This window comes from Bombus terrestris, chromosome 7 (genome assembly GCF_910591885.1).
Source record: "Bombus terrestris chromosome 7, iyBomTerr1.2, whole genome shotgun sequence".
NCBI classification, from domain to species: domain Eukaryota; kingdom Metazoa; phylum Arthropoda; class Insecta; order Hymenoptera; family Apidae; genus Bombus; species Bombus terrestris.
The window spans coordinates 8,605,269-8,617,750 of NC_063275.1; the positions used below are offsets into that span (position 1 = coordinate 8,605,269).

The 12,482-nt window shown below is 32.0% G+C and overlaps 2 protein-coding genes and 1 long non-coding RNA gene across 3 annotated transcripts in view; 2 read left to right on the plus strand and 1 right to left on the minus strand.

Moving 5' to 3' along the window:
* The first annotated feature begins 422 nt into the window (after positions 1–422).
* On the plus strand, positions 423–4,499 carry LOC100651705 (dnaJ homolog subfamily C member 8). Its single transcript, XM_012318868.3, has 6 exons — positions 423–577; positions 926–1,084; positions 1,164–1,230; positions 1,290–1,384; positions 1,467–1,606; positions 1,691–4,499. Exons 1-6 carry the CDS (start codon positions 500–502, stop codon positions 1,923–1,925), a joined length of 774 nt encoding a protein of 257 aa, XP_012174258.2. The 5' UTR covers positions 423–499; the 3' UTR covers positions 1,926–4,499.
* A 1,624-nt stretch (positions 4,500–6,123) lies between these two features.
* LOC125385391 lies at positions 6,124–7,246 on the minus strand. Its single transcript, XR_007224588.1, has 2 exons — positions 7,105–7,246; positions 6,124–6,730 (listed from the first exon to the last, which is right to left on the minus strand). It is a non-coding gene; the product is annotated as an uncharacterized LOC125385391 (long non-coding RNA).
* A 503-nt stretch (positions 7,247–7,749) lies between these two features.
* The window catches only part of LOC100644979, a 95,547-nt gene continuing 90,814 nt past the window's right edge, over positions 7,750–12,482 (plus strand). The window contains exon 1 of the mRNA XM_048407180.1: positions 7,750–7,884. Coding sequence (XP_048263137.1) covers positions 7,820–7,884 — 65 coding nt within the window. The 5' untranslated portion in view covers positions 7,750–7,819. The remainder of the gene's footprint in view (positions 7,885–12,482) is intronic.

A 12,482-nucleotide genomic window follows, 5' to 3' on the forward strand; every position in this document is an offset into this window, starting at 1 on the left:
ACTCAACATCCAATTCGATCCAGCTGTTCCAATATAATATATAATATGGTTAAATTTCTACTACTTTGAAAAGTGCAATGCAACGTAAAATAAGTGATAAATCCAATTTTTTTAGATATTTGACTTATCCGGAACAATTGGAATGTGGATTTTGCTGCACTTATGAGAAAATTAAATGTAAAATATCTAACGTATTCGTAACCTAATTATCAAATATACATGTAAATTTATTAAACTTTTATATTGTATAAGTACGAAATTAGACAAAATTATCTATAAAATATTGTTTGCTTGATTTTAATAATTTAATTTATTAATAAGTTCTGTTATGCATTGAAAGAACTTTAGCGATAAGATTAGTGCATATGAATGCAATAATACATAAGTCATATTGTATCAGTTTCTCTAAATAAGCGGATCGCAGATTAGTCCATCCGAAATATATATCAAGTTTTCACAGGCGGCACCACTAATAGCATGGAAGTTAGTAACAATCAAGATGGCTGCTACCAACTCGAATATATCCAGTGATAGTCCAACTAAGAAGGAGGACGAATTCAATGAATTTTATTCCGAAGTATGTAAATCTCGAATGACATCATATCATTAGAACATCTATCTGTGTAAAAGTCAGTTTTTGATACAATTCTTGGTTATATAACTGTAAACACTTGTACCTTGTTTTAAGGGTTAACAAACGTCACTATGTATGCATTAAACAATAATAATAAATCGAATTTAAAGTACAATTTACCAATAGTTTCCCGTTATTTGATAAGTGATACCTAACATTTCTTAAAACATTATAAAGTAAATTGCTTTCTCAGTAAACTTTTGGGTTATAAATAAGCCTAACCTATACAACTGTATTCGCGCCCTAAACAAATAGTTGTTTTGCATTGTACGAAATTTTATTTTTCTTCAGGTGAAAGAAATAGAAAAAAGAGATTCGGTATTAACTCCCAAACAACAAATTGACAGATTACTTCGTCCTGGTTCGTCGTATTTTAATTTAAACCCTTTTGAAGTATTACAAATTGATCCATCCACATCTATAGATGAAATAAAAAAGAAATATCGACGTGTAAGTTAACATCTTTTTCGTCTTTAATATAATGTGTAAATTTTAAAATATACGTTATTAAATTATTTTTATTATGTAGATGTCAATTCTTGTGCATCCTGATAAAAACCAAGATGACGCAGAACGTGCACAACAAGCATTCGAAAGTATGTATTAATTTACATTTTAAGAACTGATGAATTTTCAAAATTGTTTTTCATTATAGTCGTTAACAAAGCATGGAAAACATTGGAAAACGAAGAAACTAGAGCTAAATGCATGGATGTTATAGAAGAAGCAAAAGCTAGAACGGATCATATGGTATGAATAATAAACAAATAAATCCTTCTCATTTATAAGAATATATGTGCAATACATTTATAAATGTCGAAAAATTTGTTAGATTGTAGAAAAGAAAAAAAAATTGAAAAAAGAGGGAAAAACAGAAAGTGCAAATATACTTGAGGAGGAAACAGAAGAAGGTTATAGACATGCAGTTTGGGTTATGACAATGAAACTCTTTGCTGACATGGAGAGAAGAAGGTTAATTTGAATAATAATAATATAGTTTATGAAATTGATCCTATTATCTGTAAATAAAAGTTTGTGATTCTTTTTTTTCTGTAGAAGGGAATTAGCTACTAGAGATGCGGAACAACGTAAAAGGAAACGAGAAGAAGAACTATCTGCAGAAGCACAAGCTGCGTTAGAACGTGAGTGGCAAAAAAATTTTGAAGAATCTCGACAATCAAGAGTTGATAGTTGGAAAGCTTTTCAGTCTGGTGCTAGTGCCACAAAACAAAAGAAAGCAAAAAAATTAAAAGCTTTCAGGCCTCCTAAAACGAAAGCTGAATCACGATAATTAAGTAACTGTTCCTGACACCTGACATAGATTCTTTTATTTGATCAGCATTTCATATTTCTTACAAAAAACGTAGTTAAATAGCATGTTTTCACTATGTGACAAATTATTTCATTAGAACTAATTGGAATTGTTCTCATTTAAAATTCGTTTCTTAATTAAAAATTTGTTATTTAAAACTAGTTAAAAAATTAAAATCAGGTGTCAAAGTAGAGAATGAGTTGTAAACAGAGTGATGAGTACATTGAGCAGCAAAGTGTGAGAATGATTAGTGTATGTATCGTTCACAAATAATTTGTGTGTTTGTTGAATCTATATGTATGTATGAACGTACATAGTTGTGATATATTTACATGGCCCGAATAAGTTCAACTTTAAATAAAAGCTTGGTCTAATGAAATTATTGTATGAAATGTACAACAATTTCCATTTGTACTATACATACATTACATTTGTATTGTTGGATAACAAATGTCAATTTTATGATATACACGTACCTCATATTTTTATCTGAAATATACAATCACATGACACAATGCTTTAAAAAAAGACAACATTTAAATTATACAGTGTGTTAAATGAAATTTAGATTAATATTTCTTACTTTTTCATATACTTTTATAAATTACTTTGAAAAGTTTGCATATATCGTACCAATAATTGACAATTAAATAAATATTGCAGTGTTAAAGCTATAAGATGATTTGAAATACAAATTATAAAGATAAAGGTAAAGTATAAATATTCGTCTGCAGAATGCAACCTCTGCTTACATATTGTTATAAAAATTCGACATTATGTATTGGTGTCATGTGTGCACAAAGTATATCTATCTAACAATGTATTATATAATTGTTACATTATGCTAAGGCAAAATATTTCATATGTATTTCATACGTAATGCGGATGAAATTGTGACGCTTTTATATACCTTTGTTTCTTTATTCACTTTCTTTTTCAATTTTAGTAAATAGTTTGTCGCTGCACTAACAATCATATTTTGCACCTTGAGTGACATTACAGTAGTCATATTAACATCTGGAATTTGTTAATCGTTGATTTTAAATATGCTACAAACAAAACCATATATAAAATGATTTAGTGTATGTTTCGTTTGGAAATCAAAAAATATAAAATATTACATTCCTCTTAATTTAACAAAACACTCTAAGTAAGTGATACGACAATATTTTACGTTCATTGCCATCGAACTAGTTTAACGGGCCATGTAGTTATAATTTCCAGTTTTCAATAGATACTCGCATAATGGATGTTACATCGCAACGTACACTTGGTCCAACTGTAATTTGTAAGATTATTGTAAGAAGACAAATTTCTAAAGCATAAGTTTCTCATTGCAAGTCACTTTAAATAGTCTTACTAATATATGAAAGTCAATGTTGTACAAGTGCCGATAAGAATAAACGGCGAGAAAGTGTTTGTGTGTAAAAGATAAAATCGTAAGATGAAATTTTTATCAAAGATATTAAGCTGAATAGCTGATCATAACGTGAAATAACATTTATTTCTAATTTTTTTCTATTTTGTTTTTGTAATATGAATTTTTCTATGATGCCATAAACTTTATTAATTCCAATTTATATATATATATATATATACTATATATATTAATATTATATATAATATTATATAATATCATTATTTTATTAATATATATATAAATATATATATATATATCAGCGCAATATTAATAATCAGTTTACCATCATTAAGTAATACCAAATAATGGATTAAACAATACACACTCGGAGAATGCCTCGTTTATTTATAATATATGTACGATACTGGATGGTAGAAAAAAATCTATTCGTGGCTTTTATTTATTGTACAAAAATTTTATTATATCACAACAAATGATATCATATGACCACATATTCTGTATTAGGCGGAATTGTTTGAAAAATTAACTTTTTTTTTTTTAAATTGATTTCAACTTTTCATTCGTTCGTGAAAATGTTACAACGGATACATTATAGTATTATTTAATGCTATAAAAAAATTCACTTTATGCAAGTAGTAGATTACAAGTCGTCAATGATAATAATTTGTATTGTTCTTTATTTAGTTCGACCATTTGTTATTAATGTATTCGTCTTGTATATTATGACGTCCATGGGATATAAAATGTAAATATGATACACATCGAGTATTCATAATTTAATAACTCCACTCAGGGTGTATGAAAAACATGATAACATTTATGTGACTGAATTGATTCAATATGAAATATCCGCGAAAACTTGTTGCTGAAATTAATTTGGATAAATATATCCTGAATAATGTGATATGCAAATATGAAATTGAAGGTGCGTAAAGTGTGTAACGTTGTAGAAAAATCGAACAAGTCGTGTTCTATTTATTCGTTCACGTGAATGTACCAAATTTTTATGCACTCTACATTCGTAATTCTACTGGAAGAAAGAAGAATGAAGACTACAATTTTTATATATAATCATATTTTATATTTCACAACTTCCTCATCAGGCTTTTTTAGGTTTACATCATAACTCAATAAGAATATTACAAGAAATAAATTACTCATATTTATAGATATTTACTAGTATGTTTACTAAAAATTTTCGAGAATAAGAAACTGCAAAAACGAAACACAGAATATAACTATCTCTATTGTAATTAACCTTAACATAATATCCTTTTATTTTATTAAACTTCTGTTAATAGTATCAAATGTGCTAATAATTATTCATCGTCTCGTCTCTTTTACTCTTTGCATGATCACACTGACTAAAATTAGCACTTTTATTTCTTTTATAAATAAATATAGGAGTGTGGTATAATGCAATTTTTATGTGCAATGTTTATTTTTATCTGTACTTGCTAAACACTTTGTCGTCATAATGTCTTTCAAAGCTGCTGCGCTAGCAATGACGATGAAATGCATTTTACGTGACTGTACACTTCCATCCGGAGTGTGTACGTGAGTCACATGTAGAAATGTATTGACCGAAATTATATACATATCGAAACATTTTATTTATTTAATTTTAAGATATAACTTACAACAGTACTAATATTTTCTCTTGTAAGTTATACTTCATCTTACATATATTACAATAATTAGAAATATTCTAAGCATTTTTTTATTACTTTTACAATAATTGAAAAATGTAATTTTGTAAGAATATATTTTTGCTATAAATAATACATTTTTATATGCAACACTATTATTAAAACTAAAAAGGTTATTATTTGTACTTTAGTAAAAAGAAAATCTACAAATCCTTGCCTTGAAAAATATATATCTTTCGAACTATTATCGACACCAAAAAATATAAAGTAAATTAGTTTATACCGTTTAGTTATTGAAAACAGCTTAAATGAACTGAACAAGAAATTCTGAATAGAAAACACGCTGCTCGACGATCTATACTTTCTTCAAATATTTGTGTTTTCTATTTAAGTATTTACTATAATTATTCAAATATTGTACTCTTTCAAAAAGATTATAGTACAAATAGAATATTTAAATTTTATACAAATATTCTACTTGTATTATATCATTGATTTAACGATACAATTGATTGCCATGGAATGAATGAATAGATTATACTAATTTGTAATTTGTAAAAATGTATGATACAGCAAGAATATTAATATTTAGCTTTGCAATAGCGAACTGCGCAAGTGCGAGGCATATGTGTATACGTAACACGCACCATGCGCAACAGGTAACATTTCGTCCTTTCAAATTTTCAGTTCGATCCGTAGGAAATCGGTTTCTCTTTATAGTGGTAATTGCAATAAATCGATTTGCGATTGAGGACCTAGAAGAGTGAAATTCCAGTTGGGAGAAGAATGATTCACAATATGATAATATAAGTGTATGAAATCAAAACTGAGAAAAAATAAAATTGTACGAATCAAATATCTTCAAAAATCATGAAATCGGCAAATTCTCTTTCGATAAAGATTTTAATTTTAAGAATACATAAAAAATTAATATTCAATTATAGATTTATTATATTCATAGTATTTACTGAAAATGCCATTTATTAATAATAATATACATTATATATTATAATATGGTTTACATTAAATTTTCAAACATTTTGGAAAAAATGTAAAGGGTATTAAAATTCATAAATGTATTAATAAATAAAACAGTATTAAACAATGTAGAGGGGTATTCAGAACAGGCAAAAGTAAAAGGCACAACTGCCATAAAGAGAGATTATATTAACAATTATGGTAATAGAAATTATACAAATAATACCTTCATCCTATAAACAAATATATTATATGTTTTTCTCTTTCGAGACATACAAACCGTATAAAATACATGCATTATTAATGTTGCACAGAATAATACAATATCTTGCAAGTTCAGTTCATATGGTGAAGATCGTAATGCGATTGCTCCGAAAGAACTCCGTATTCGAATAGCTGAGTTGCGTACTAACATGTACATATATAATGGTATACGTATATAATAAGCAAGTTTTTACCGTATGTGTGCATGGGTAATGGAAACGTATTCATATACGTTTATACACGAACCGGCCAGGATAAATATCGACGTATAAGAACCGATGCACGGCAAGAGGAAACCGTTCTTATAGTGCCTTTCTCACACACAGTTTAAAGAAATGTTATTTCTGCGCATATAGCGAGATCCTTCGTGTTTGTGCGATCGCTTCACGAATGGAACGTAATGTTTCTACTTGTAGATGTGAACTGTTACACAGATGGAAAGCAGACACCGATGTGTGTCCTCAACGACAGGTAAACGGAAATGCATCTGGATGGACACGATCGCAAGGGACCTGTAACCAAAAATGTCAGTGTGTATATGTATGTCTGAAAGAAACACACTAACATAATCATAGCAAGCAAAGAATCAAGTGTGCATCGGTGACATAGCGAAAAGAAAAAGTTTCTTTGCGTGTTTTTTTCTAAGCCAAAGAAAGCAATATGCAGACAGGTACGAATACGTAAACACTAATGTCGATAATATACGCTTACGACAGTATGCAAATGAAAGAAATACCATCTACCCGAGACGCGTGCGTACGCGAAAGACACGTGTGTTCATCGCGCAGCACAAGCGTGACCACGTCACGCGGCATATTCATATATATACAATCGCGTGGAACCTGTTCACACACAGAAACGTAAAGAGAGATAAATGTTCGTGTACCTAAATAGACAATCACGGCGCGGCGAAGCAATAGAGGAGAAACTCGTATGTATGAAAATACATAAACAGCCGAAAGATAGCAATGTATAGAGATTAATAGCATCTCTACGAAAGCGCCGACTATGGTGTGGTGGCGTGTACGTGCGCGCAGATGGAAGGAACGCGTTTCGTCCGTGGACAAACGAGCGTCTATGGTACACACAACTAAAAGAAAAATGACGGTGTGCGTGGCTGTGCACAGGTAGAAGGAAGAGAACAGAACGGCAACAGAAGTAGAGGTGCGGCGTGACCGCTTCACCGCGACACTACACGAGACTGCAGTGAGTTGGTCGCTGTCGTGCGTTGCTCTTCACCGCTTTTGGATCGCCGTGAACGATCGATAGCTACGGCGGATCCAGCCGGTCGTGGATCGTGGAAAATCTGTGTGGACTCGCAACCTGTTGCGCTACCGGCTTGCATACATAGGCTTTAGCACGCACCATTCTTACAGCACACCACGGCACCAGTGTTAGCCTTGACGGGCGCCAGCCAACCTGGACACGTACTTAGCTTGCACGACTAGCGCGCGTTCACACGTGGATCGCGCCGAGTGCGCGGCATCGCTACGTGGATTCGAATCAAGGAAAATATCCTCGACGTTGGATAATTGGAGGAAAGTGGCGTCGATATGTGACCCGTGATCGTGTGTTAATAGTGTGCTGGCCAGCGGAGTACCATGTCGACGACGGACGTGTTTCGCATCGCGCAACAGGGACCGCCGAGTGCCGAAGAGGAACGAGGGTAATGTTCAACAGTGTTCTCTCATCGCATGGTTTACCATTTACAATTCGTTTTGTCAGTCCGCTGCTTTTATGTAAAAAACTACGATCTTCGATCAATCGTTGTCTGAGGATTGCAATTTACGTGGCCGGTCGATCATCACAACGAATAATTGTTCTAGGAGTCCGACAGAAATGTTTTTGTTCAGCTTTTAGTTACGTTGTTGCATGACTCGTGTAATTGGAAATGCGTTCTTAAAAGTGATCGTCTTAAACAAGGAATCGTTTGATTTGATCGGTCGTGTAGTCGGTAGGGTGTCGAATCGTCGTATTGGAATGTGATTTAGTCAGGTGTTTCTGTGTGCAGTTTGACGGATTAGATTAGATTTTCGTGTAAAATTTATACATCGTGCACGCACACGTATTTTTCATTACTGTTACGTGAATAATCGAATCCTACTATGAAATAGATACCTGGATGAACGTGTATCGCGGACGAATCGCACGGTAGAATCTTACTTGTTTATTTTTATAACTCATGATCATTTAAGGTTTATCAGAGGGATTTGCGTTATACTTTCTTCGCTGCTCGAGGCAATAAACCTCGACGAATACGAGCCAGCAGAGCGACTGTCGAATACTGAATCGTCGAGAGTAAGACGTTCGCAAGAAACCTGTTTTAGCACTATCCAGAATTTCTACTCCAACCAAGTAAATTAAACCATAGCAAATCGTGGCTCTGTTCCAACATTCAAAATACTTTAAATACATAACTGTCGATGAATTATAATTAAAAATTTTCATCAACAAAAGATTTGTGAAATATTTTTTTAGTTCCCTTTCTTTTGTCGTCAACAATCCGCAGTATGATAATGAAACCATGATGTCTACAATTTTTTTTGCAACGAATGTATCAATTATATTCTTTAGGATATTGCGCAAAGTTGCAAAGACGGTGTAATTGCATTTTTTACCGGTTAAATCTATTTGACGCTAATTAAACAAATGCTGAGATAATGTGCGTGTACCTTTTAGTGTTACTCTACCGTATAATTTACCTGATGTTGCAGTTACTACCATAACGATTCGCATGCTTTAGTCGTACCTTTCTATTCCATCTTACTTTTCACGAGCAAAAGTACTTTACTTCGTAAACGTTATATAAACTCAAATCTCTAATCCATAATGAACTGCAAAAATTTGAGTTATGATATGTAGCTAAAGGAACAAATTTATCATATATCGTACAAAAGAAAATTATCTTTCAATTTAAATCGACCTCGTGATCAGCGATTCTACAGGTGGCTATCGGTGAATAGAAAATACGAAAAGCTTCCACACAGAGGTAGCCACAATATTAGTCACGTTTCTCGACGGTCTCTCTCCCTTCCTCTCTCTCAATGTCAATGACTGCTCCCTCAGGGCTAGCTGTGACCCCCCATGCGAACAAGAGTCTCGTCTTTCTGTATGTTGTAGCATATAGACGGAGTCGAATGGAATGGCGCTTTCACACGAAGCTATAAGGAACTCGCGATATTTATATGTACATATGTATGTATATATCGTGTCCGACATGTCGGTCCAAGTTTCTAGCTATATAAAATGGCTTTAAAAATTGCCGGTAAATATATTTTTAATTGAAATCCTTGCAATCTTAACGGATAGTCACTTGAACACTTAAACTGTTGTCTCTTTGACTTTAATTTGTTATCCGGAAAGGTCGAGGTAACTCGTTATTCGGGTTGTTAATTTCTTAAACGCAATAATATTTTTATTTAATAATTTTCAATTCAAAAACAGCTAATTAAAACTGACTTGTTCTCGTTAATTTTTAGTATTTTAGTTATAGAAGTTTCTGTTTAAGGAACGTGCTTTAACAGATTAAGAAACGATTTTCTCGGAGAATATTTGACTTAAATCCTCTATCGTCTTTTGTGTCATTCTCGATCGAATCGAGTTTTTCTACCATTAACAAATTTCTTAAATTTTAAGAAAAGGTGAAATAATCAATATTGATTTTATTAAATATTAAATATCACCCAAACGCGATCAAAGTTTGCAGCAAGATTAATGTAATTCACAATAATATCGAATATCTCGTTAGTAACAGGACTTTGTGAAATTGTTAATTTCGATAATATTCGTTAATTCTTAAAAGAACTTTGCTTAATAGGAGCTTTCGTTAGGAATTTCCCTGTGACTTATCAAGTTAATATTAGAAGACATTATCGGAACCAGTTCGAGTTTTATACAACTTTCACTGAAAATTATCTATACATAAATACCGACAATTCTTGACGATAAAAGGAGCAATAATGAGCAGTCTAACAACATTTCCACCTAATTTAATGGGATAGTTCTTAAATTTCTTGACGTGGTCGTAACTCTCTAATCGACAGAATTTACGGCAATTATGGCGACAGAATCTTATCAACTAATTCGATAATTATCTATGAAACAGCTTACACGTGCAAGCACGAGGCAGTAGTCGGAGAAACGAACCTTAAACCTTAAGGTTGACTAACGGGACTTCCGGCGTCCGTACGTACCTACAGTGCATACGATGATTGCAATTCTTGTGAGCCGTGGTATATATACTATAGATTTATCGAGATAATGATAAAAAGTGAGTTACATATGTATATGTGCCACTTTTTGCCCTCTCCATGCGAATATCGTAGACTGTTACTAATTTTAGTCGTCTATTTATCGATCCTTAAAACCAACTTCTTTTTTATAAACTTTATTAACGCTCTTATGCATATAATTTAGGCTCGTTATGTTTGATCTTTTATTCAAACGTAGCGACAAATTGTTGGTATATGTTAATCAACCATAATTGTTTAGAATACGCAATATGTATATAATAGCTCGCAAAAGTATTTAAACACTTGTAGAAACATTTCGTAAATAGTTATACATATTGTGTATTATTTGAAACATTTGAAATTTCATTGGCACTGTAATGAGATCGGATTATCACGATTATATTCGTAATGTTTTGGACAAATCTAAAGATATGCAACAAAGCTACAAGACATTTAGAGAAAATACAGTGACTCGCGAAAGTATTCGAAGACTCTTTAAAACAAAATAACTTTTTAAAGATTGGGCCGAACGATGTGAACCTTTTTGAGAAGATAGAAGGATGACGTATAAAAAAGATGGAAAAAGTTGCAATTGGTTGGAATCGCGAGGATGCATGTGATCACTTTTTATAATTTTTTTTCCAAGTTTCTAATTAAAATTTAAAAAATACAGTTTATAGATTTATGTCGGTTATGTACATGCTGAAAATTTCATCGAAATGGGTTAACGTTGCTGTGAGTTATAAACGGTTAAAAATGATGATAACTGCAGTTTTTCACGACTTTCGACCTGTAACTATATATAGTAAATGAGTTGGTTCTTACATCCTTCGTTGCCTGTCACTTGTTTTTGCATCAACTAAACTACTCATGCTGTATACTAATTTTTTAAATATATTGTAACTTCTATATACATATGTAAATTTTCAGATTGGTTTCAAATTTTACCGATATAATCATGTCAACAATATCGCATTAAGTATTAATAAAATTTCGTTTGATATGCATAATATATACAATATGTAGGTATATATAAAAGTTCTTTGTAGTAAATATTCAAATACTTTTGAGTATTGAGTAAGTCTCCGTAGTTGTAAATTGCATAACACTGGTAGCAAGGAGAATTATTCGCGTAATTCGATTTTCTTTTGTACGTCGGGATTCTAATTCAATGTGGCGGTTATAAAATGCAAGTGAAATTACCCGTGTAATGGACTGATTTCCATTTACATATGAGACAGAAGTATCAGATACGGTACAGAAGAAAATCCAAACTACGCAAAAAAATCGCTGCCGCGATGCTTTCGCGTTTTACAAACAACGAGGTGGGGATAACAAATTGATGGAATAATAAAGGACACTGTATGATGTCTTTTATTATGTGTCTGATAATTAATTATATTAACGTCTAGGGAAAGCTATTGTCTTCTCTTGCGTGAAGTCTGGATGACAGAGTGCAGTCGTCGCTGTAGTTTTAAACATAGATACGCTTCTCCGCGTTTCCGCTCCACTTTCCGCACTAATATATTAAAAAACTTGTCATTGATCGGTATATCTATATTTTTCCAGAACGCTGCAAGGAACCTTGTGATCGATTAAAAGCCGTTTGATATGAAACCGCGTCGTGAAAGCACGAGAAAACATTGAATTTTAAATGCAATTTATTAATATCAGAGAAAACTGTTTTAATTGCAGTCGTGAAGAATATCAAATCAAATATCACTATCCAGTAGTATATTTTTGTTGGCAATTAATTGTCGCTTGTAACAGAACAATGCGCCAATTAGGATGTGATACAGTGCAGTCTCATAACTGCAAAACTATCCACAACATTTCAATTCTTATATGTATGTGTTAACATAACAAGGAATAAAGTTTGAAATGTTTGAAATCATATTAGGAGATTATATTTTCAGAAATTGTCGGAAAAGGATAAATCACTGAGGAGAAGAAAAACGATAGCAAGCATCATTGTAATTTTAAGTTTTTTGTCTTATACTTTCTCACGTTATGTTAGGGGATGAGTTGGAAC

Excerpts from the sequence above, each read along its gene's own strand:
- LOC100651705 (XM_012318868.3), top strand. The coding sequence starts at position 500 with ATGGCTGCTACCAACTCGAATATATCCAGTGATAGTCCAACTAAGAAG. Across the intron at positions 1,085-1,163 it reads TAAAAAAGAAATATCGACGT|ATGTCAATTCTTGTGCATCC; the intron begins GTAAGTTAACAT and ends TTTATTATGTAG. Across the intron at positions 1,385-1,466 it reads AAGCTAGAACGGATCATATG|ATTGTAGAAAAGAAAAAAAA; the intron begins GTATGAATAATA and ends AAAATTTGTTAG.